Here is a 25,921-nt window from a genome sequence, read left to right on the forward strand (position 1 = left end):
AGCAGATGCTCAATGAATGTTTTGCTGAGCAAAACTGTCCTCAATTACCTAACAGAAAAAGAAAGGCATTTCTTTACTGAAGTGACTGCCTGAAATAGAAAAGAATTCAGCCTTACATGGATTACATACCCTTGAACTCTCAAATGCAGACCAGTACACATCTGTGGATACAGTTTATGACAGGTCACTTGGTAGCAGGTTATTGCCCTCACCCACATCTCTACTTTTGGACAAATTGAACCAAGTTCTCTCTCCTCTCATCATGTAACAAACAGGCCCATATGCAGCTATTTTGGGTCAAAGGAAAATATTTAAAATATTAATACTTTAAAATTTGAAATGAAATGTTAATCAAAGGTGGTTTGTGATGATTTACTTTCTACAACTGTTCTTTAATTATTGATGGCAATTTCTTAGGAAGAGCACAAGAGTTCTCTTTTACAACCAAAATTTTTCTTTTTTAATGAACAAAAGACTTTGAATTATTTTGAGTTCTTAAAACTTGCTGGTTGTTTTGCATTTCACTAAGTAGTTTTTATCCTAAATTTTATCCCCAAAGACTTGCATTAATTTTTTAATTGTTATTCACATTTCTTAATAGCAGTCTTAATAGATGTCTTAAAAAAGATGGATAACCCTAATCAGGTAGGATAAGGATAGTTAATTTTCAAATTACAGTACTTATAATTTATGGCAATTATAAATATGAGGAGAGTTTTCATGGCTCTCATAGCTTCCTAGTGATGCAGAACTGGTAAGACTTAAAGTGATATATAAATGTGTGACTTATTACACATTCTAATAGCAACCATGTCCCTCATGAAAATGTTAAGTTCTGGTCCCATCCAGAAAAGCACACAGAAAAACCCTCAAAATCAACTCCTCATTTAAACATTCCCCCTCAACAAAACATTTATAAAAATACTGAAATAATATTTTCACAAAAAAGCAAAGTTTGAGTTTAGAGAGTAATATCAAGTTCATGCAGATAAGCTTTCATTTCACCCGTATATGAATGACTCTAGAGAAGATACATGACAAAACCACCAACTACATAACACTATCTTCATGGCACCCAGCTAGGGGCAGGGGAGGAGTAAATAAATAGTTCATAGGGTAAATCCTCTGTCCCATAGTCCAATCATGGAGACCCCACAGTGTCATACAGCAGGAAATATCCAGGTATCTTTTCAGGTGACTTCCTGACAGTTGGACTCTTCTTCCGAGTTTCTCATCTCGTTCCTCCCAAATGCCAACATTATTGCCTTCGGTGTCCTCAGCCTGAAGTCAGCCATCCTGCAATATGAATCAGAACCTGTTATATGGCTGTGTCTCATTTAACAAAATAAGAGTGTTCCTGGAATACTTTATTTGAGGGAAGATTTCAAATGATCAGTACCGGTACTCTCAGGATTTGAAGGGAATTAAAAAATCATGTATCCACCCAGCACACGAGCTCTTACAGACTCCAGTACAGAGTCCAGAGCATCCCACAGGATGCTTCACAAAGCCCTGGTCCCTGAAATACCCCTTGTTGAGGTTTTCTTCTTAGAAATTCACAATATAAATCAGTATAAAAACAAAGAAAATTTGTAAAAGAAAAAGATTTATCTATACTGGTATAATATATAGGTATGTATAGATAAACATATTTAACTTTGTTTAATCCAGCATTTCCTAGCCCTTCTATAGTTGTTAATTATTTTAAGTCAGCAGAAAATAAAAAAGCCAAGAAGCACAACAAAGACTATATATGTATTCTTACTGCCAAGACCTGTTCTGGCCATCCAGGGGTTCAGTGATCATTGGCGAATGATAGCCACTACCACAGAAAACGTTCACACCCTTAAATTTAAAAATGAATGTAAATCCTAGAACTTTGCTAAAGAAAATAGACAGATTACAAACCCAACTGCCTCCTTTGTCTGTTTATTGTTTTTACTTACAGGACTCATAAGCATCATCTGAACCTAAATAATATATGTATAGATCATTTCTCCTAAAGCCATTCATTGGTCCTGCTTGGCAGAAAACTCTTAAATTGGAAAATTCCTTTGTCTACATATTTAACTCTTGGTGTAATTTTGCCACAATTTTTCCTGCCTGCCTTTCCCCTAAACAAGGGTAAATGTCTTCTTATTTGTTGCTGAATTGGATGTGGGTAAGACTGTACACCATATGCACTGTACATAAGAACACACTGTCTTCTTTAATTAGCACAGGGGAAATTAAGTCCTACTGGTCAGTGAAACCATCTCTTTTGATTTATGAAATCAGAAAATTCAAAAGGAAAGGGAACACCTGAATATAAAGATCCAATTTTTAAAGATAAAAAAAAAAACAGATCCAAGTCTCTATTTCCTTATAGAGATCAAAAAGCAAGCAATCTTACCCATGTAAGTGGTTATCCCACGCCAAATAGGCTGTGAATTTCTCGTAACCCAGGAGCAAGGTTTAAGGAACTTAACAGTGCTAGCTAACAGAAGTGAGCTCATGACTAGTTTTACTATTTATGAAACAAACACAGGTACTCATCCAAATTCAAAGATCGTACATGAGGAGGGAACCATCTGAGAGCTCTAGTTGGGCATCTTATTACTCTACCCAAAGGAGCTCTTCTGAGATTTCAATGACAGCCACAGTGCTCATGGAAATAGCTTCTGCAGACTGAGGTTATACTTCTAGCACAATTTCAAGCATCACCCAAAAAAATCTAACACAGTGATTCTTTGCTATTTTTAGACCACAGGCCCCCTAAAGTCACTCTCCCCAAAATGAACATATGTCCATATATAATTTTACATAAAATATAATGTATTTCTTTTAACTCCTTGAAGTCTTTCTTTAGACCCCAAGTTAAGATTCCTTGCCCTAGCATATCTTCCTATCACCAAATCATGGTATTTTTCTTCTTCACCTTTATGTTCCCAGCTTGAACTATGTTAGACCATTAAGAGAAGTGGTGGATAGGACTGAAATATTTGCCAAGATGGTTAGTAGGGGTAACATTAAAAATAAAAGTGGTACTGCAAATCTATAGGGACAGGGAGTAAATTAGTTTTCCTGGAGCTGGGGTAGGTGTGGGAGATACGTAGTAACTGCTAATGGGCACAGGATTTCTTTTTGAAATGATATAAATGTTCTGAAGTTAAATCGTAGTGATAGTTGTGCAATGCCACAAATACACTAAACACCATTGAATTATACACTTTAAACGGGTAAGTTTTAGAGTGTGTAAATTATATCTCCATAAAACTGTTTTTAAAAATTGGTGTTATAAGAAAGGAAAAAAATAGCTAAGCAGGAACTTACAATAAACTTCATATGACTGAAGATAATGTGTGGCCTCTTTATTAATTGTCTTTGATGACGAATGAACTAGAGGAATTTTGGTTAAAGGTCACTGGAGTTTTTCTCATCATGAGAAACTATGGAGACCATGTGTTTAGGTCTCTGAAGAGTGTGGAATGTGAAGGACCACCCATAAGAATAAAGAACACTGGCTTGACCCAACAGGATCTCTGCCTAGCCCAATATTCTGTTTATGAGACTGATTCAGTAGGAAAACAATGGCTGCCCTCCATGACATTGCTTTGAAGGGTAGGAATATGACGACACCAATTTCCACAAATCCTTTTTCTTAATACACTATGAACTGTTGACTAATAAATTCATCTAAGCTCATCTTGAATCAATTTATATTTTCTGCTTGTTCTAACAAATTCCACATGCTTCCCAATTTGCTTAGATGATTTGAATGTAATTTTTGTGGGGAGGCAGAGCCTGCCTTATAGATCCCCATGCCTCTGATTCTCACCACTCCCTTCTCCATCAGGCTGTCAAAGCCTCGTTTTAAAATAGAGGTAAGAGTTTCCAGCTCTCCTGTATCTACCAGTCTTTCACTTTCGCTGCCTCCTGATGCTAACATGGAAGATGGAGCTGATCAGTACAGTACACGGGTATAATGAATACCCTCAATAGTTATGGGTCCCTGGGACATCATTTTAGTACACAGACTTGGCCAACTTCACTAAGTTTTAGAACTTATCCAGTTCAGTTTTATATATGATGAAACTGAAGTTCAAAGAGAAGAAACCATTTGCCCAGGGTCACATAATTAGGCAATGGCAAGACTAAAAAAGTGATTATGTCTTGATTCTCAACTGTTCTGCTTTCAAAACTAACAAGCTGCCTCCTGGACTCATCTCAACCCCTGTCAGCTTCTCTTCTGATTTTATTTGTGGTTTTCCCGAGCACTGACCTCACCATCCTGTCTGGTCTCACCCATGTCTGCTTCATCCTGGTCAGGTTCAAACTCGGTGCCCCGGTCAACAACATCCACACCAGCCTGTACCCTGGGCTTCTCGTTTTCCCACTTGGCAAAGCCTTTGTCCTTTGCTGCTTTGTCATGGAATTTGGATTTCATTTTGGGAAAGGTGTGGGACCCTGAGTCCCCCCAGCCAGCCTCTGACCAGACAGGCTCAGTCTGGGTGGCCTGGCTGGTGGTGGCCCGCTGCAGCCTCACAGAGATCTTGCGAGAAGAGCCCGTGACCAGTGTGATGGCTCTGCTGTCCAGGTCTTGGTGTCCAGCAGCGACGCCAGGAAACTCGAACACCTCATCCTGCACTGAAAGGGGAAAGAGTATTGTGGTTATTCAGCATTTGACGGCTTCACAACAAACCATTGAAGTTGGTGCAAACAACAGGTGTCTGACAGGGAAGCTCCCAGAGCAACAGGCCAGAGGCAGAATGAAATTGGCTGCAGGTGAGTTGTGGGTAAGGGAGACCCAAAGGCAGAGAGAAGTGGGGGGAACTCAAGGGTGCAGCCACTACTGCTCACCCTGAAGGATGCCTTGGTGTTTATAATGACTCTGACCAGGTTTAGGTCCAGAACTGGACTGAGGTCTAGGTGTGGGAAAGTGAGCAGAGAGAAGTCGTGGTAGGGAAGAGAGTAGAGGACATTACCTGGGGGCAATGAGGGGCTTCCAGGCAGCGACCCATTGCCACTGCCCAAGGAGGGAGCCCGGGTGAATCTCCTGCAGGCCAGAACCAGAAGGTCTTTGCATTGCTTGTGACAATTGGCTCCACAGTCTGAAAAATCCCAAAGTATCATAGATGATTAGTGTGAAACAAGTGCCTCTGGTGCTGACTTGGGCTTCCCGGGTGGTGCTTAAGCTACCTGCCCTCCCCTCCTTCATCCTTGATTCTGTGTTGAATCTTAGAGCCCAGCTGATGCCAACAGGGTGTGTCTAGGGACTGGAAAAGGACCAGTGGGACTCTCTTGACTTCTGGAGTTTCTAAAGTTCTCTTATATTTGTTCAACTTCTTCTACACAATTCATTGACATGCTGGGGAGCCAACAAGCACAGGATAGGCGGAGTGGGCAGTTGCCATTGCCTTAAGTAAATGCAAGTCATTTGGGTGTGAGGCTCCTTCCCAGGCCAAGATGGACTCCCCACAAAGAGAGCGTGGTGAGAAGTCTCAGCTTCCAGTCTCCTCCAGGACTAACTACCTGCACTGATCATTTACAGCGAGGTGTCCCTCCATTCAGTATTTGTCTGCATTTTTCACTCTTCATTTCCCAAAACCTTTTTCAGGGCAAGTGGTTATATCTACTGCCTCCTTTCTTTGCATAAAACAGAAAACAAGGTGTGCATATGCTCAACAACATGTTCCAGATTTGACTATGGCTTTGAAATGGCACGCAGCAGAGTCTGAGACATCCCACTAGGATGCTTTACTTGAGAAAGTAGAATATTAATTGCTACTTGGCACAGAAATTTTTGGCCACTTTGGAAGATAGTCACACAACTGTTTCATCTGATGAGAGTCCTACATTTCCCTTAGATTCACTGAGCAGATATGATCATTTTAAAGAGTATATTTGTCTCATCATCAGAGAACCTAATGATTTCCAATACCTATTTTCCCTCGAATGGCCTTGTTTCAAATGGTCTTCTAATCGCACCATAGAAAAATCAAGTTGTAATGACATAATCAGTCTATTTAAGTTTTGTTTTACCTTCTCTGCCTTTAGGAGAAAATACCATATGTTCAGAGATGATCCAAGAGTTTAATTGATATTCATCTTCATAATAGTGTGTGTGGGAGGGTGTCTATTAGGGTACAAGGGACAGAAACCAGGATAAAACTAATGGGCTGCAAGATACTATAGTCTCTTTGATGCTTGAAAGTAAAAATTCAAGTTAGACTGAGACCCTGGTACAAAGAACTAAAGGGAAAAATTGAGTTTTGAAAACCAAAATGTGGCTCCCATTAAGATTCAGAAAAGCATTCCTTTCATGAGAAATGAGAGCCAAATACTGAAAGATGGCTGGAGAAGAAAAGGCTTTGCAAGGGCCCAGTAGTCATCTGTAGGCATTCTGTTTCCTTCTCTAGTTGTATTATATTTTTCAAGAGTATTATCAGATGCCTAAAAAAACTAATAAAGAGTCTGCATAAAATATTCAGCAATTTCTTTTTTTTGACAGAGACGGGGGGGGGGGGGGACAGATACAGACAGACAGAAAGAAAGGGAGAGAGAGGAGAAGCAACCAGTGAGGCACCTTAGTTCTTCACTGGTTGCTTTCTTACATGTGCCTTGACTGGGGGGCTACAGCAGAGCGAGTGATCCCTTGCTCAAGCCAGTGACCTTGGGCTCAAGCCAGCGACCATGGGGTCATGTCTATGATCCCACGCTCAAGCCAGCAACCCTGCGCTCAAGTAGGGTGAGCCCACACTCAAGCTGGTGACCTCGGGGTTTCAAACCTGGGTCCTCTGAGTCCGACACTCTATCCACTGTGCCACTGTCTGGTCAGGCAGCAATTTCTTAAATCAAATATTGATAATGTGTAATAATCATATGTGTACAAGGAGCAACACAGTCCTAAATTCCTAGTAATTTGCACATACATTGCATTCATCACATATGTATTTATTCAGTTATTTATAAATTTTAATTAAATGAGGTAGCCACATGAACAAATTCTTGAAAGAGACAAAAGTAAGTTTTAAGTTTTCTCCTCTTTTCTCATCATATCTGTGATTTGGCAGAGAAAGAAATAGCTATGAGAGTGGAAAGCAATGCATATGGATGACAGGAAGAAACGTGTGTAGCCTGCCCCCCTTCAGAATTCCCCTTTTATCTGTGTGCTGATGATTACTGCCATGACACCGCAGAGATGGGGACTTAGATGTACGCGGGTTGATAGAGGTGGTTTGCTTCCCCTTTTAACAAGCTATAAAAGTCCAGTCTGGGCTCTGCCAAACTCCAGGGAATCCTTCCCTGGACACAGAAGACCTAAGTTCTCCATGATGCCAAGAGCCTTTGCAGTTCCATCAGACAAATTTGATGCTTGTCCCAAATGTCACATTTTAAAATTTTAACACAGTAACATGTATTTACCTTTGCATTTGTATCCTTGCTTGATTATGCCCCAGAGCTGTAACAAAAGACAAAGGGATGTTAGGAAATCAGGAAGAAAAAATCTGCAAAGAAAACAAGACCATAAAGAAGGAAGTCCTGGGAAGCGTCCTGTCCAGTGGAGCACAAACAGGATGTAGCTGCTCCTGACACCCTTCCTGTCAGATAGAAGAACCCTCCCCCAGCCCACTCCAGCTGCGGTGATAACAGGAATTTTGCTTCCCTTTTCTGTGTGGAAGCCAAATGGGAGCTGGGATGGGAAACAGACGTTGGTGCGTTTATTGGACTTGAGCATCACGCATTCAGCAAAATTCACAGGGGGAACTTTCTCTGTATTTGGCTTTCTTTTTAATCACACACTGCTCTAGATGCCCATTGCAGGAAATTAAGCAACCTAAGCAGTGCACATCCACTAAAGTATTTATGTTTTGCTAGGTTATTTTCTGAGTAGCACTAGTACTTTGAAAGAATGCACAAGAGGAAAGGCTTAGTATTTATTTGTGTATTTGTTCTCCACATTTCTTCAGCATTCAGCCTGGGGGTGGGGGTGGGGAGGTGCAGAAACGCTCAGATTCTGCCCACCAAGTAGGAAGTGGGATGCAGGAAGTGACAAATGTCTCCAGAGAGATGTGAGGGTTTACAGTTCAACAACGGATCATTAGCCCAGGCAGATCAAGGGCGTCACCTCAGTGGTGGTGTCTTTGCCCTCCTGGCACACTGGGAGCTGCGTGAAGCGGGAGCCTGCCCGTATCCTCTCTCACGCCCATCCCAGCACTTGCACGTGGGTGCCGGGGACACCAGAAACACACAGTGTGATGAATTAAATGGGTTTAGGTCAAGCTGGAGAAGCTTCACCCCTAACCTTTTAACAGTTAGGTTGGGTGACCAACATTGGGGCAGAATAGTAAGAAGCTAGGAAAATTCCTTGGCAGGTAAAATGGGGAGACTCAGACCGAGAGCTGAGCAAACTGGCTGAGCAATTTACAGCCAGATACAGAAAGTCACCTCCCCAGAGATAACATTTAAGCCTCAGTTGTATTTTAGGGCCAACCCCAGAAAAGCAGCGAAACCAGGTGGATGACCTAGGATTAGCTATAATGACTAACGACCCCCTGCTTTGTGCCTGCCAATCAGTAGCAGCCACAACCCTGAAAGAGCACACCCAGAAAAGTGTGTGAATATTCTATTGAAATCCTCCTTTAAACTCTCCATCTTAAAAACCCTCAAAACAAAGGATTCAGCATGCCCCTGTCTTTCTCTTCTACTTCCCTTCCTCTCCCCATCTGCCATAGGCATGCTTCTCCTAAACTCTAAGGACCTTCCTGAGCCTTGCAACCAGGGAGCAATGGCAGCAGCAGCTTGCCTGGGACTCACCCCCTGAACCTGCCTCCAAGGATACCTTTCTCTGACTTCCCAGCCTGCGCTCCTGTCTTTCCCATTAGGTTTCTAGAGAGCCAAGGCAGCCCCGCCTGGCTCTCTCCTGTTGCTTCTTCTAGTCCAGGCCCTTCTTTGTTTCACTGTCCCCACATTTAATAAACTTACTCTCAAAATAAACTGGTCTAGTGTTGTGAAACCTGTTCTACAAAAAGTCAATACCCTACACACTACCCACACGCTACCCACACGCTACCCACACACTACCCCATACACTACCTACACACTACCCCATACACTACCCACTCACTACCCATACACTACCCCGCACACTACCCCATACACTACCCCACACACTACTCCATACACTACCCCACACACTACCCCATATACTACCCACTCACTACCCATACACTACCCACACACTACCCACACACTACCCCATATACTACCCACTCACTACCCATACACTACCCTGCATAATACCCACACACTACCCCACACACTACACACTCACTACCTATATATTACCCACACACTACCCCACACACTACCCCATACACTACCCACTCACTACCCCACACACTACTCCATACACTACATACACACTACCCCATACAATACCCACTCATTACCCACACACTACCCCGTATAATACCCACACGTTACCCCACACACTACCCACACACTACCCCATACACTACCCACACACTACCCCACACACTACCCACACACTACCCACATACTTCCCCACACACTACCCCATACACTACCCCATACACTACCCACTCACTACACACACACTACCCCATACACTACCCACTCACTACCCACACACTACCCATACACTACCCCACACACTACCCCATACACTACCCACACACTACCCTGCATAATACCCACACGCTACCCCACACACTACCCACTCACTACCCATACACTACCCCACACACTACCCATACACTACCCCATATACTACCCACTCACTACCCATACACTACCCACACACTACCCACACACTACCCCACACCCTACACACACCCTACCCCACACACTACCCACATACTACCCACACACTACCCACACACTACCCCACACTACCTCATACACTACCCACACACTACCCCACACTACCCCATACACTACCCATACACTACCCACACCCTACTCCACACACTACCCACACACTACCCCATATACTACCCCACACTACCCCATACACTACCCATACACTACCCCACACTACCCCATACACTACCCACACACTACCCCACACTACCCCATACACTACCCATACACTACCCACACCCTACCCCATACACTACCCACACACTACCCCACACTACCCCATACACTACCTCATACTACCTATACACTACCCCATAGACTACCCACACACTACCCACACACTACCCCATAGACTACCAACACTACCCACACACTACCCCACACTACTCCATACACTACCCACACACTGCCCCATACACTACCCACATACTATCTCACACTACCCCACACACCACCCACACACTACCCACCACACTACACACACACCACCCACACACTACTGAGGGCCCTCAGCAGAGCCTAAGGGCCAGTTTCCTTTCCAGGTAACAGTTACAACTTAATAAAATAATTCTGAAAGAAGCGTGGCTGGTGGACGGCTAGGGCTGATGGAGGTGTCATTCATAGTTCGTGGCAAGGGGCAACACCCGGACTATGGCCATTATGGCTTTATGAGAGGAAGTAGCTACCAATGTGAAGTGCCTCAAGGACATTATGAAGGCTGCTCCTTACCCTCCTTCTGACAAGGAAATTCCCCCAGTGGAGAGTGATTCCCTTGAGCCTTAAAAACTATATAGTTGTTCAGGATACACTATTAAGATGCAAATACCTCCTGGGACAGGACAGCATTTCACATGGAGGGCAAGAAGAATTATTAAGACTACTGACTGGAAACAAGGCTTCAGGTGCCTAGGATGACGGGAAGAGGGCAGGAGGGGACAACACAGCAGAGGGAAGTGAGTGGTCAAGACAGTGACAGCATGTCAGAGCCATAAGGACCTTCAAGATAATCTTGTTTGCATCTTTTTTTAATGGGTAAGTGTGATGATTCAGGAAATTAAATAATTTGCAAGGTCCCATGTCTGGGAAACTGTGTAGTAATAAGAAACTGTTTCCTCACTGAGTCCTTGGTAATAATAATAACAATAATAACAATGATAGCCAAGGTAAATTAATGCTTGCTTAGGACAGAAGCACAGCTTTAAGGTTTTTGTGTGTATTAACTCATGCGATGCTCACAATATCCGCTGGGATAGTAAATAATAACTCCCTCATTTTTCCAGAGGAAAAGGCTGAGCTGCAGAGCAGTGAAATCACTTGGCAAGGCCTCATAGCTTGTAAGTAGGGAAAGAAGAAGGTGTCGCTTGAGAGAAAGACAGAAAGCCACTGCTCCTGGGTGTTGTGTGTGAGAGCAAAAGACATTGATCTAGGACAAGAAAGGACAGGTTTAGGAAGGAACCTAATATCCAGATATCACACATTATTAGCATAGCTGAGGAACTGGTGTAAAGACATAGACAAGCGTGAGTTTTCTCAGGAGGGGAAGTTAGGGCCGTGTTTGTGAAGGCTTTCTCAGTTAACCAGAAGACAACACTGGGCTGGCAGAGGCTCTGAGTCAGCATGCCAGCCAAGGACAGGAGAGGGTGGCCTCATGTAGATGTGTGTGCAGCAGTACTTGCCACAATCCTTTGATTTGAGACTTCAGACTGCTGTAACATTTGAAATGATTGACCTTGGTGTAAGGAGCACTGGACAGGGAGTTAGAAGACCTGGATACGAATCATAGTCTGGCTGGAGATAGTGAGGTAGACTCCCGCGTGCTCCCCAACTGGGATCCACCTGGCAGCCCTGTCTAGGGCTGGTGCTTGCTTGAGTACCGAGCTATTTTTAGCACCTGAGGTTGATATGCTCCAACAGAGTATTCTTAGTGCCCAGGGCCACACTCAAACCAATCAAGCCACCGGCCACGGAAGGGGAAGAGGGAGAGAAAGGGAGGGAGAGAAGCAGATAGTTGCTTCTCCTGTGTGCACTGACCATGAATCGAAACCTGGAACGTCCGTATGCCAGGCCAATGCTCTGTCCACTGAGCCACCAGCCAGGGCCCCGGAATTCTAATTTTAAAATAAATGTATTTCAAGTAGTATCTTAAATACTTAACCTTAAAATGGAATTTATTTCAAAAACATGTAGTCCAGGAACTAATAAATAGTTCCTTATATTCCCCTACTATGACTTTCAATGATATATCTAGAGAGTTATATTTATAAATCCCTTTGAAACCAGTAGACTTTTTTAATGTTTGTAAGGAAAGATCAAATCAAATTGTATCAATAATTAAGTCTATTTTAAAAAATAAAAAAGGGTATTAAAACTTTAAGTGAGTTAATTTCCATGAAACTCCAAAAGTGTCAAGAAACACCAAAAAAAAAAAAAAAGAAGGAAGAAATATTTAGTTTGAGCTATGTGACTATAACATGTCTGATATCGTTTAATCATTATAACAACATGACAAGTAACTATTAACCCCCTTTACAGACAGGAAAACAGAGAAGGTCAATAACTTGGTCAAGGATAAAGAGTTCATATAAGTGGCAGAATTGAGATTCAAAACCACCAGACCCCAAGTTCAGAGCTTTCTACATCATCACAGCTGCATCCAGAAACTAGTGCCACCAAATCTGCTCGGGTGAGTTGGGAGAGGAGTGTGGATGCTCCCCAGAAACACTACCTTGTTGCTTTCACAGAAGCAGCGACTCTGAAAGGCAGAGGCACCCAGAAGGACTGGAGAGCAGAGAGAAGCTCCTGAGATTGGATCAGGGTCTTCCAACCCTCACACCACCCCAAGACAGATACCCCGACCCGACACTGCTGACTGAGCTGTGCCCTGGCCTAAAGGGCTCACCGGACCCCACCCTGCAGTTGAAAGTGACACATGGCCTCATCCCATTTCAGCATTTTTCAAGTCTAGCATGTAAAAATCTTATCAGAAGAGAGAAATATGAAAAAGGAGACATATTTATGATAAAGTCGTCAGGTAACGCAATCCCAGTGGTGAAGCTGACAGAAGAAGCTCTCCTTCCCTGGGATGGATGAAGAGACCTGGTTAGGCTGGTCTTGCCCTTGACCATATCAGCTGCTGTGACCACTAGGGACCATCTTTGAGGTCACCACCACCTCTTGTTAACCCATTGTCAGAGGGGTGTGTGCTTAAACACAAACTCCTGCCTTTGGGGCCCCTCAAGGCTAGTTCTTCAAGAATGGGACAGAAAAAGTGTAATTTAGCAGTAGCATATACATACTATCTGCCATGAATTCAAAATGGGTCACCAGTGGGGCATGATTGAAGGAAGCTAACATAACTGAGCTCGGGCATCTGGTAGAGGCACAATAGTCACATTCACTTGGCTGTTGGGCTACCTCACCTAGAGTTCCACACTTTCCATCTTATTATAACCTGTGTATCAACTAAAAGGCGTCCATGGCCAAAGAGTCTTTATTTAATACCAGGACCAAAATTAACTTAGTTGCCAAAGAATTAAATGATCAAGTGTGGGGAAATTAAGTATGCGACCTTTGTTTGTTGCAGTGGTGTAGGCAGAGCCAGGATGCAGGGTCAGAACACCTGTATCTGAGTGTTCTGAGTCCGGGCTCTGGGCACTATTGGCTGCGCAATCCCAGGAAACGGGTTTACCCTCTCCGAACCGCTCTATCTTCATAGGCAAACAGGGAAAATAAAATTCCCACATCACAGGCTAGTAATGAGGATTAATTACACTAATGGCTATGGAAGTATTTCTGTCAAGTGCCGGGTAAATGTTATTTATTATTATATCCACCTTCTTGCCAAAAAAGATTTTTTTTTTTCCTTTTTGAGCTATGAATTATTGAGCCATGGCATGATGGATTTCTAGTGGCTGACACCATATGAAATAAGAACTGGGAGGAACTAGCTAAGATGAATACTCTCCTTAATTGCACCACTTATGAATATTAGTGATGAATGTCAGGGCTCATTGCGTGGAACGTTTCCCTGGCAGGGATTAAATAGAGAAATCGCTCACATGAGTTAACAGGCTCACCAATCTTCCTGGTCTCAGCTAGCCCTGCATTTCTGGAGAGAACATAACTAATCCTGCAGATCTTGCTTTTGTTTTGAATTTAATTTTTAATTTCAGGGAGCCACGAGGTTGTACTTCTGATCTAAGACAGCCAATGGATTCTGTTTAAAGTATCATTTTCCTACCTTCACAGAATGCTGCACAAACAGTACAGACAAGAGAAAACAATGGAAGCCAGACTCACGAATCCTGCACAGTGTTCGCAGAAGGTTGGCTTGAGATAGGTCATCTCCTGAAAGTTATGGACAAATCCGGGTCCCATTTTACAGTGTAGTTGGGACTTAGCTCTCAGGAAGTAAGCCATCATTTCATCTTTACTAATTAGGCCATCCCTGTGAAAAGAATCAAAGAAGGAAGGGATCTTTGAATGCCATATTGCAAAGTGGTTGCCCCACTTTAATTGTTTACCTCCCAAACCTCTGTGGTCAAAAGCCGGTGGGGAAGGTTCACTTCTCTGTTATATCTAAAAGGAGGAGAGGGCCTTTCATAAGCTTAAAGTGCTAAATGTTTTCTTAATAAGCAGAAGATGTGTGTGTGTGTGTGTGTGTGTGTGTGTGTGTGTGTGTGTCCTGTGTACTGCAGCACAGAAAGTCTCCTTTATAACCAAATAGGAGATTCCACAAGGACATCTCCTTCCCAGCCCTTGCCTCACAATAGAGTTTGCAAGAATCACACTGCTACAGGAAGGTAGAGAACGGATCACTGGAGCCACCATTCTCAGATTTATTCAGTATGATGTCATCCAGGCCACAGCCACTTGTAAGCCTCTCCTGGAGACATCTCGTCTCAGGGGAAGTCATGCTCCCGTCCCCCACTCACCAGCCTCCCCAGGTTCTGCTCCTGCTCTTCACTCACCCCTCCTCTGTTTACAAATATGCTCAGGACTTCCCTCTTAAAAATGTCTTTCCTCAATCCTGCTGCCACCTCCAACACCTGTCTTTTCTCTCTTCCTTTTTTTACTCCACAAGTTTTCAGAAAAGGTATTCGTTAGGCATTCTTTCCATTAGTTCTGTTACTCTTTACTCCAGCTAACCAGGTTTCTAACCCTGCCATTCTATAAAAACTGTCACATGGCCCTGGCCGCTTGGCTCAGCGGTAGAGCATCGGCCTGGCGTGCAGGAGTCCCGGGTTCGATTTCCGGCCAGGGCACACAGGAGAGGTGCCCATCTGCTTCTCCACCCCTCCCCCTCTCCTTCCTCTCTGTCTCTCTCTTCCCCTCCCACAGCCAAGGCTCCATTGGAGCAAAGATGGCCTGGGCGCTGGGGATGGCTCTGTGGCCTCTGCCTCAGGCGCTAGAATGGCTCTGGATGCAACAGAGCGACGCCCCAGAGGGGCAGAACATCGCCCCCTGGTGGGCATGCCGGGTGGATCCCTGTCGGGGGCATGCGGGGAGTCTGTCTGACTGCCTCCCCGTTTCCAGCTTCAGAAAAATGAAAAAAAAAACAAAAAACAAAAAACTGTCACTATGTCATCCTCAGGAGCTTTTTCTCTTTCCTTGAGCTGGTGGGCCTGCTGGCAGCTTGTGACATGGGAACAGGCTTCCTCCTTTTTGACACTATCTCCTCCATGGACATCTGCGTTTCCCTAGTTTTCCCTCCCTTCTAATGATCCTCCTTCTCCAGCTCTTCTATAGAACCCACACCTTCCTTTCAGCTTCTACATATGGGGAGAGAACTCCTCAAAGTCCCATTCTTCAGGCCCCATCTTGGGTCGCATGCCTGGGACTCCACCGGCTGAAGACTTCACAATGTGCATCTCCAGCCTGACTGCTCTCCTGAATCTTGGTGCCAATCTTCAGCAACTTGTTAGACTCTCTTCCTGGATGGTCTACTCTCCTCTCAAAACCAATCTATGTGACTGACCAAAGAAATCATGTAAACTACAAATATTTTAAACGTTCAGTTTTAGAAAAAAAATTAAATCTGCTGGGCAGTCTCAGTTCCATCTAAAGAACCAGCAGAGAAAAGAAATAAAGATTAGAAAGTGATTTTTTAAGTTTATGTTCTATGTACAGGCCACTCATAGAAACGAACAAAGGGAAGAAGTGGGCAGTTGCAGGTAACTTAAATTTTACTTTGTAAAAGGAAGTTTATGTCTCTAATCATCTAATTCATTTAAAAAGTATTCTTAGGCCCTGGCCGGTTGGCTCAGTGGTAGAGCATCAGCCTGACGTGCAGGAGTCCCGGGTTCAATTCCCAGCCAGGGCACACAAGAGAAGTGCCCATCTGCTTCTCCATCCCTCCCCCCTCCTTCCTCTCTGTCTCTCTCTTCCCCTCCCACAGCTGAGGCTCCATTGGAGCAAAGTTGGCCCGGGCTCTGAGAATGGCTCCATGGCCTCTGCCTCAGGTGCTAGAATGGCTCTGGTCGCAACAGAGCAACACCCCAGATGGGCAGACCATCACCCCCTGGTGAGCATGCCAGGTGGATCCCGGTTGGGCGCATGTGGGAGTCTGTCTGACTGCCTTCCCGTTTCCAACTTCAGAAAAATACAAAAAAATAAATAAATAATAAATAAATAAATAAATAAAAAGTATTCTTTGTTCTAGATATATGGTAAAGATAAATTAAGGTTTTAAGACATTTATGATAAACACAAAGCTTTCCTTGGTATGTTGAATTACTTATAGATTTAATTTTTAAAAAATTCTTAACCAAGAAAAATATTAGAGAATTTTAATGTGATATAATTTGGACATTTCACCACTATAAACTCCAGTACTTCGTTATAGATGATTTTTAAACTACGAACTAAGCTCATACAATTAAAAATTAATCAAATCATTAATGCCAGAATTTCTTGGCAATTATTTTTTAGTTATTTTTTAATGAGCTGGGTTTTAGCCTCTAAACTCATTCACTTTTTTCAAGAATTATTTGAAGATAAAGAGAAATCTATTTTTTGTTCATCAAGACAATCTTTGAGCTGGTGAAGAAAAAAAAATGGCATGGACACTTCTTGGCTACGTGCAACCATAACCGGCTCTCATGAAGACCATAAGTAATAATAATAATAATAATAATAATAATTTTTAAAAATCTTACTTTCTTCATGAGTTTGAAGACTGCCTACAGAGTCACTGATGCTGAGAACAGAACCAGGCTACCTGTAACACTATTACTTCTCTACTTTTTTTTAATGCTTCTTTTATTGATTTTAGAGAGAGGAAGGGAGAGAGCCAGAGAGGGACAGGAACACTGATCTGTTCTTGCGTGTGCCCCGGCCAGGGATCAAATGGCACCCTCTACACTTTAGGACAGTGTTCTAACCAACTGAGTTAGCCAGCTAGGGCCTCCTCTACTTTTTTAGATAGAGGTTTTGAGGTTGATGAACTAGCTAATCAGTAGAAGTAACATGAGAAATGGAGAACCAGGCTATTCACAAGAGGGCGCTTGTACTCAGCTCTGATGATGTGATCTGTTCTGCAATTCCATCCCACCAGTTTTGATCATGGCCACCAAAAAAAAAAAAAAATCAGTGAAGATTAGACTATCAATGCACTAGGATTGAAGCTGTCAGGATGTGCATGAATAATTTCTTTGTTCTCTGATAATAATTTTCTGCTTCAGGATACTTGCATTAAAATACAACAAAATTAAAACTTACTGATCTTTGTCCAGAACACAGAAGGAATCTAAGAAGGGAAAATTGGCAGCTATACTTTCAAAGTCCTCTTGGGAGATGTACCCATCATGGTCATGGTCATAGTTTCTAAACACAGACTGCAAAGAAAAGACAAATATTTATTGAATGACCACTTGTAAGTCAGGCTCTGAACTTATTATTGGGACAGCAATGATAACTAGCATCTTAGTCTTATCAAGGAGCTTAGACTCTTGTGGGAGATAACAAAATCAAGAGCCTTTATTGTATAACAAGATAGGTACAACACTAATGATAAAAAATAGTGCTATGGGAGGGGTGTTTATGAAGGTTTTCTGGAGAAAGTGAGGTCTCAGGGTTGAGTAGGAGTTAGGCTTGGCGAGTTCACAAATGCCAATACCATGACAATAGAAAATGAAGCTATAAAATGTGAAATTATCTCAGTGAATCTGTATACATTTAATGCAGTTCCAATCAAAATCCCAGTGGGAATTTGTTTTAAATAAACAAATTAACTCAAAAGTTCAAACAAAAATGAACATGTTGAGAATAGCCTAAAATTGTTAAAAATAAGAAGTAATGAGGCCACCGCCACCCTGTTTACACAGTCCCCACAAAAGTGTGTGGTGAAGCCACAGAAACTGTCCCTGGTACAGAGCAGGAGCTGCCACCACACCAGGCTGACTCAGGATCTGGAACAGGACCTGCCAGGATAAATCAGAACCAGAGCTTGAGGAACAGGACTCCACCCAGGCCACCACACAAGCCCAGCGGGTTGCAGCAGCTGAAATCAATGAAGAATCAACCAGTAAAGCAAAGCAGCCAGAGTAAAAAGAAAGCAGGGAAGGTTATGTCCAAATTGGGTCTGAACAGGTTACAGGGTTTGTTTATTAGGGTCACTCTCCAGAAACCTAAGAATATCTTCTTTGTCATCAGAAAGCCACATGCCTACAAGAGCCCAGCTTCAGATGCCTACATAGTTTTGAGGGAGGCCACGATTGAGGATTCTTATCTCAGCAAGCACAGCTAGCAGCTGTTGAGAAATTCAAATTCCAGGTGAAGCTGTCTCAAACATTTAAGAAAACACACAGACTCCAATTGTACAAGAGGAACATGAAGAGGAAGAGGTTGATAAAACAGGTGTGGAGGTTAAGGACAGAATTGGTTATGTCACAAGCATATATTTCCATTTTCCTCACATGGGCGCCACCACTCTTCTTTCCATATGGGAACTGGACAGGGTCTCGTTCTTCCTGAAGCGATGCTTCTTACCTAAATGGCACTGTGCTGCTGTGTCACAGACCCCCGGATGCACACAGCAAGAGCAGCTGTCCAACCTACAGGATCTTTTCCTACTCTCAGGTAACCAGTGTATCAGACATGCTGTTGTTATTGCAGCCTGTGCGGGTTTTGAATGAGTAGGTTCCCCAAACAGTCCCTCCGATTGCAGGGGCAATGGCAGAGGCGTCAAATGCTGGAGAGAAAGAGGAGTGGAAAGTAGCTAAGAGTATTGGGCCAATGAGAACAAACTGACCAGAAGGAGAAAGGGGGTCTCTCTTAGAGATTCTGCCCCAGAGGCTGATGCCTGGTAGAGCTAAGTGTCTGCTAAATTGCTCCTACCTGCCAGGGGCTGGTTTTCATAGATTTCATCTGATTCCTGAGCAATCAAAGAATATTCTGGAAAGAGAAAGGAGTGTTCTATGGCTTGCTCTTAACGTGCTTTCAACCACTTACCTCAACTAATTTCCTTATGTGCTTGTTGATGACCGTGGGGTCTGGCTTTGGCATCACTCCTGATGCCCACTCCAGGGGCACCACAGGCTTGGTAGGCGTTGTAGGGGAGGTAGGCTGCCGACAGAAAACACACATAATTTTCAACTTTATCTGGGGCTGTAATGCTGGTGGCTGAGGCAGGCAGGTTCACATTGGATCCGGGCAGACGGCAGAGGAACTGCAGAGCCAGAGTGTCGGGCCATACCCGTTTATTGGAGGCTCGCAAGGACAGGCGAGCGAATAAACAACAGAAGGGAAAGAGCTAATAAATGAAGGAAAATCTTCTATTCGCAGTAAGGACAAGGGAGCAAGGAAAACCGCACCTCACAGTGGAGGGAGAGAGATCTGGAAGCGTCACCGCTCCAGGGAAGCACCCACAGCCTTATATAGGCTACACACATGTGCCTCTGCCACGCGCTCATGCACTAATCAAGCAAAGTGCTTGCAGCCGGTAAACCGGCCAGCAAACCTAACATAGCTGCCCCACAGGGGCCTTGAACAATTAGGACCAGGGACACTGAGAAAGACATATACATTTTGTATATTAATAATCTCAATAAAAACTTACATGTATGTAGCACTTAAATGTTTTCAAAGCAAACATCTTTAGTCTGTGGAATCTAATCTGTAGCTAAATACATACATGTTGGAATGGTTTAGCATTTTGTTTAGCAGCAACGTAGTTTCCATTATTTTTAATGGAAAAACGTAATTGCTCTCCCAGACCATCCAAAAATCCTATCCAAATTCCCCAAACATTCCTAAAACATCCTTAAATCCCTATATAATAATCCATACAGGTTTTTCATGTAATACAAAGTATATAAAACACCAGTTACCAAATTCTCTAATACTTGGTATTAGTGATAAATTACTAGGTGTGTGCAGTAAATGGTTACCAGTGGTTGGCCGAGTTTATGTCCTTATACTGGCATTTCTCTCTCTCTCTCTCTTTGTAAAGAGGAAGGGGGAGAGAGAGAAAGAGAGAGAGAGAGAGAAGCATCAATTTATTGTTCGACTTAGTTGTGCCATTGACTACTTCTCATATATGCCCTGATGAGGGATAAAACCAGCAATCTCAGGGTCCAGCTGGCACCTTTGGATGGAGCTGGTGCTCTTGGGAATGAGCTGGCAACCCTGAACTCAAACCAAAGACACTGGGCTCTAGCCAGTGCCCTCGGCACTCCGAGACAATGCTCTATCTGCTGTGCCACCAGCCAGGGCCCTAGTATCTCTTTTAATACATTTAATTACTTCTGACTATTTGGCTAATTATTAGGTCTCTCTACTCCTCTTTGGTGAACTTTCTACACAAGTTTTTCCACATTCTCGCAAGACATTTTCACTTAATAATGTGGAGATATTGGCAATAATGCATGACTTATTTACACAACACAAATGAATAACACAATCCTATCAGGAGATCAGCCAAAAGTGCTGTTCACTTTATATCTTGTCCCTGGAGCCCCACATAATGTAAATATTTTGGCTGGTGCACACATGCAAACTTATAACAACAGGTGTGTGTGTTTTTTTAATTTGATACTAAATTGGGGATAAACATTTTTTGCATGAGGAATTGAGGAGTAACTGTATTTGATTTAAGCCCCTAAGAATGTTGTGAGGTGAGTGTTGCTAGCATTCTGTGGGCTACCAACAGGACCAAAAATTACCTGCCACCTGGACACGGCCACTCCCACACACACTCACTCACACACACACCTGTCCACATTATGGTTCTTTGTAGCAAGCTTTTCATTTTGTTGATCTGATAAAGGATGAACCCACAGTTCCCAAACTGTACAGCAAGGTACACTGCCCAGTACTTCTGAGAACTCAGAGGGGTGCCAAGGGAGATTTCAAACTTCCAAGGGAAATACAGTGATGCCCGAGATTCGTCAGAGGCCACACAAGCTACCAGCTTGAATAGTTCACAGGTCACCCATTAGATAGTACTACATTTCTTTCATTGATATCAGATCTTTCCAAAGCAAAAAAAAAAAAAAAAAAAAAATCAATGTGGAACAAGACATAAGGGTGGCAGTATCTAATCTAATTCCAAGATTTAAAAAATTATACAATGCCCAATAAGCACACACACCCATTAGTAAGTAATTGCAGTTATCTACAAAGGAAATAAAAATATTTTTATTTCAATGTATGTGTTATTATTTTAGTTGAGTACTGAGTTGTTTGAACATAAAGATTTGTTAGGTCCTTTGGACTTAACAATTCTGTAAGTGGAACTGGTAAGTATTTTGTTTGACCTGGAGGTCATGGGAACAACCTGAGACACAGAGTAAAACTCAAAGGACAAGTGAGTGTCCGAAGGTCCACTATGAGCAGAACAGGTTCATTGTGGGACTGACGTTTAAGTGAGGTCAGCCAGCACGGATGGAAAGCAGTGAAGCCACAGGCTCTTGGGCATATACTATTGACTGCAATTTGCTCTCCAGTTATCAGCTCATGTCAAATACTAAGCACAGAATAGGATGACATTCCATTAAGAGAAACAACAGAAAGGGATTGAAAAACATGTTCTATAGACTCACAGGATTGTAGCATTGGAAGGGGCTTTGAAAGTGTCTGCCTTTATAAGAAATAAGACCTTTCTATACTGCTCACAAAAATTAGGGGATATTTTATCACATCATATTCATTTTTAAATACTCTCTAATTTTTGTGAGCAGTATATATTTGATGGAAATGTCTCCCCAAATCGGCAAAATTTTATCCTGAAAATAAACTAAAGTAAGTCTAGAGAGCACAAATCAGGCAAATGTGTTCAAGTGGTTGATCCGACCCTGCTCCCACAAGCGGTGGTGGGAAAATGACCGGCAGCATACTGAAGTAGAAAAGGCACGTTGCAGACAGAGAGGCTTGAGGCCAAATCCCAGTTCTCCCACTTACTGGAGGCCTGTGTTCACCAGACTCAGTTTCCTTAACAGAGTTAATGAGATAACATATTGATGCCCTGCCAGACACCCAACAACCGACAGGCAGCAACGAAGGTATCTGGTTATAGGCAAAGGAGGGGGTCGGAGGTGGAAATGCTGTGTGCGCATGAGCGGTATGGCTGACCACACCACAGCCGGCTTCACCGCATCAAAGCTATGCGATGAGGTAGGAGCTTACAAATTCCTCTTTTTATCCCCCAATAACTTTACCTGTCTCTCTAGCTCTCTTTGTCATGATAACTTTGAAGAGTCTAGGTCCCCACTCTTCCCTTTGCTTTTGCTTTATCTTCCCCATAAGGTCCCCACTCTTCCCTTTGCTTTTGCTTTATCTTCCCCATAGTTCTGTTTTGCAGTGTCTCCAGGAGACGGGTCTCTGAGGACAGGCAGGAGGTGAACATACGGATGGAACCACCACACTCACTATCTTAAGAACAGATGCTACCCAGGTCACCTGGCTGAGACTCATGTTCACGCTCTCCCAGTGCCAGAGAAGGGTGCTCATTCTGCCTCCTTCAGTGTCATAAAGCAGAACCACTGCGGGTTTGAATAGATGGATAGACTTAGGGTCTACAGTTGCTGGCGATGTGCCACAGAGGTCAGCTGGTCAGGAGATAAGCATGAAACTTTTAAACAAAATGTATCTCAGGATATAAGAAGCAACCATAGACCCCTTTTCCTTCAAGATGCAAACTTTATCCTCATTGTAAATTACAAATTCACCCAGGTTTTTTTTTTTTTAATGCAAAATACACCTAAGGTATAGTCCACTTGCTAAAACTGATGAGTATGGCACATTCAGTAATGCAAGTTTACAATCTCATTATACAATATTCCTTTACAAAGATTCAGCCATCAATTGAGACACTAGCGAATGTAATATTAAAATTCTGATTGGGGTCCATCATTAGTTGAGAAATTCATGAATTATGATCAGGGTATTAAAAATTTATTAAATCTAATTTTATGTTGTATGAGATTCTTCAAAAAGCCTGGAAGGGTCTAAATGAGTTTTAACATTAATATGAGTTACAGTTCTTTCTTTCTTTTTTTTTTTTTTTTTGTTTCTATATGTAAATGAGTTCTCAGAGAGGACACAACCCATAGAGATCAATAGTAAAATAGCATACCTGCATATTCTGTTCTTCTTTACTAGCCTATGTAAAGAAATAATTCTCAAACTGTCAGGGCTAAGACGTTTTATTGCTAAAAAGGGAATAATATAAATTTTTTAATTCTTCAATCTTTAGATCACAAAGCACCACTCCATCAGCCAGGAACTATAAATGACAAACCATGGTGTTTGGCACTGATCCTCAGAGAGAAAGCAATACCTACCGATTTAGAATTTCTAGGCTCCAGCACCAGTGACAGTTTATAAATATCATCTTCTGTGTGATAGAGGTCCAGCGAAAGCTACAAAAAATTGGAATGGATAAGTAATTACGTTGGCTCATATTTATGTACTTGAATTGCTGAAATACTTTTCAAATGAATGTTCAAGCTCATGCCTATAACTTGAGTGAATGTGGAACTGTACAAAGATGGCATGCAGAGGTGGAAAATAAAATTGAAAAGAGAAAAAATTAAACCTATAGTCATCAGCATTAACAAGAACCACTGACTCAACTCCTCAATAATCCTTATTGAACAGCTTCTAAGTACGAAGCACTGAACTGGAGGGAAGGCATCCTTGATGTTTAAAAGCAGGAGCAGATGCAATAAGACTTGTAAATGTAATAAATGCTATCTTAGAGGTTGAATTGCAGAACTATAGAAATTAAGGGGAAGTTACTAGGTTTCTATTATTTTAGGGCATTGTGCTAAGTCCTGGTGATATAAAAAGGTATATTCATTCCTGCCCTCAAAGGCCTGACAATGTGCTAAAATAAATAGAACCTGAACACACACCCACAAAAGATGTAATATTATCAACAAAGGGTAACACATGCTAAATGTGAAATAAGTTGTCCCACTCTAAGTGTTATACAAATTGTTCAGGGAGGCAGGGCATAAAGCATGAGGGAAAGGTTTTGGGGTTGTGTGGGTCTGAGTTCAAATGCTAAGCCTGCTGCCTGTAAACTCTGACTTTAAGCCAATTATTTCCTCTGACACACTCAGTTTCCAAATCCGTGAAATGGACATGATCATAAAAATCTCTGCTGAATTGGATTTTTATCAGATCAAATGTCATAATGCATGTAAAGTCCTTCACACAGGACCTGGGACATGGTAAAATCTAAGAAATGTAATTTAGTGTTATTGATGTTATTGCTATTAATATAGCTGTTACTGCAATATTATTATCATGTGTGAGAGACACCAAAGACAGAAATGATCAGGACTGATTGACAGAGGAACTTGTGAATTGGGGCCGACTGGGAGAACTTGGACAAAGAAAGAGGGAGCAAAAGATCAGCACAGGCAAGAACAAGAAGACCAAGATGTTAGAGTACGGATAAAATCTGAAAAACCTAGCCCTGACTGGTTAGCTCGGTTGGTTAAGAGCATCATCTTGACACACCAAGGTTGTGAGTTTGATCCCCAGCCAGGGCACATACCAATAAATTTATAAATAAGTTGAACAACAAATCAATGTTTTTTTCCTCTCTCTTTCCCTTCCTCTCTCTCTCTCTCTCTAAAAAAATCAATTAAAAAAGTATTTAAAAAAATCTAAAAAAGCTTAATCTGCACTGTCTCACTCACATAAAACAGAAGAGCCATGAAACTTAAGCCTGGACAATTCTCACCCATCCCTTCAAAAGACACAAAACATCCTTGGGTGTTTGCATACATCCCATGAACAGATATTTGAGCCTACAATAGAAGCATTTTGATCTTCTTCCAATGTTTGGTCTCCATTTACTAGTGTTGTGAACCTGGGTGAGTCATTAACCTTCTTGTTATGGCACAGTCCCTCCTCTGAACACCGATGGTCAAGCCAGTTTCTATTCAAAGCCAGGATCCTTCCTCTCTCTTCACAAGCAAGGAGAAAGTCTAAGTCTCCTAATCCATTAAATGGAATCATAAATAATAGCTCCTCTCCCTCCCAGGACTATTGTGTGTGTCCGATAGGATTTGTTTAGAAGACCACACAGACAGGAACTATAGTCTTTGGTTTCTAGTCAGCGCAGCAGCCCAACACTGCTGTGCTCATCGGTGAACATAGAGCTGTCCTCTGGGTTACCCCTGTTGACCCTGTTTTCCCTGCTATGATTCTACTTGCTTCTTCAGATCTCCTCTGGACTTTACAGCCCTACCCAAAATGACCTGTTCAATTTCCTATACCATTTTTATAATATAGGCAGCCTGCCAATGGGATTTCAAAAATATTTGCTTGTGTCTAACATATTTCAAGTCTGGTTGTTTCTAAAAAAAAATGTTCTGTCACTATTTCAAGTTGCTGCATTTACTCCCAACCCTGTCGGCAAAGATGGTGTGGATTCAGTCTGAACATTAGGATCTGCATGACCTGGATGGGAAAATTATAACATAAAACACATCTGGTCATCAAACTATCTCCATTGACCATTTTTGCAATTTTTCTTTCATTATTTTTTCTTATAAGACTGTAAAAATACAGGGGCTTTCCAGTTATTTGCATATAGTCAGAA

At 42.4% G+C, this 25,921-nt stretch overlaps 1 protein-coding gene and 1 pseudogene across 3 annotated transcripts in view; one reads left to right on the forward strand and one right to left on the reverse strand.

The window, feature by feature from the left end:
- Positions 1–956: 956 nt before the first annotated feature.
- The window catches only part of RASGRP3 (RAS guanyl releasing protein 3), a 103,598-nt gene continuing 78,633 nt past the window's right edge, over positions 957–25,921 (reverse strand). Inside the window, exons 11-18 of one of the 3 annotated variants that reach the window (XM_066378528.1) lie at positions 23,646–23,723; positions 19,315–19,428; positions 17,584–17,699; positions 14,164–14,311; positions 7,405–7,441; positions 4,965–5,090; positions 4,262–4,626; positions 957–1,296 (exon numbers count right to left, since the gene is read on the reverse strand). In XM_066378528.1, the coding sequence (XP_066234625.1) occupies positions 1,288–1,296; positions 4,262–4,626; positions 4,965–5,090; positions 7,405–7,441; positions 14,164–14,311; positions 17,584–17,699; positions 19,315–19,428; positions 23,646–23,723 (993 nt within the window). In that variant the 3' untranslated portion in view covers positions 957–1,287. Of the gene's footprint in view, positions 1,297–4,261; positions 4,627–4,964; positions 5,091–7,404; positions 7,442–14,163; positions 14,312–17,583; positions 17,700–19,314; positions 19,432–23,645; positions 23,724–25,921 lie in introns of all 3 variants that reach the window. The other 2 variants (XM_066378527.1, XM_066378525.1) reach the window with 2 other exon arrangements.
- Positions 17,728–18,998, forward strand: LOC136397445 (nascent polypeptide-associated complex subunit alpha pseudogene; annotated as a pseudogene).

This window comes from Saccopteryx leptura, chromosome 3 (genome assembly GCF_036850995.1).
Source record: "Saccopteryx leptura isolate mSacLep1 chromosome 3, mSacLep1_pri_phased_curated, whole genome shotgun sequence".
Taxonomy (NCBI): domain Eukaryota; kingdom Metazoa; phylum Chordata; class Mammalia; order Chiroptera; family Emballonuridae; genus Saccopteryx; species Saccopteryx leptura.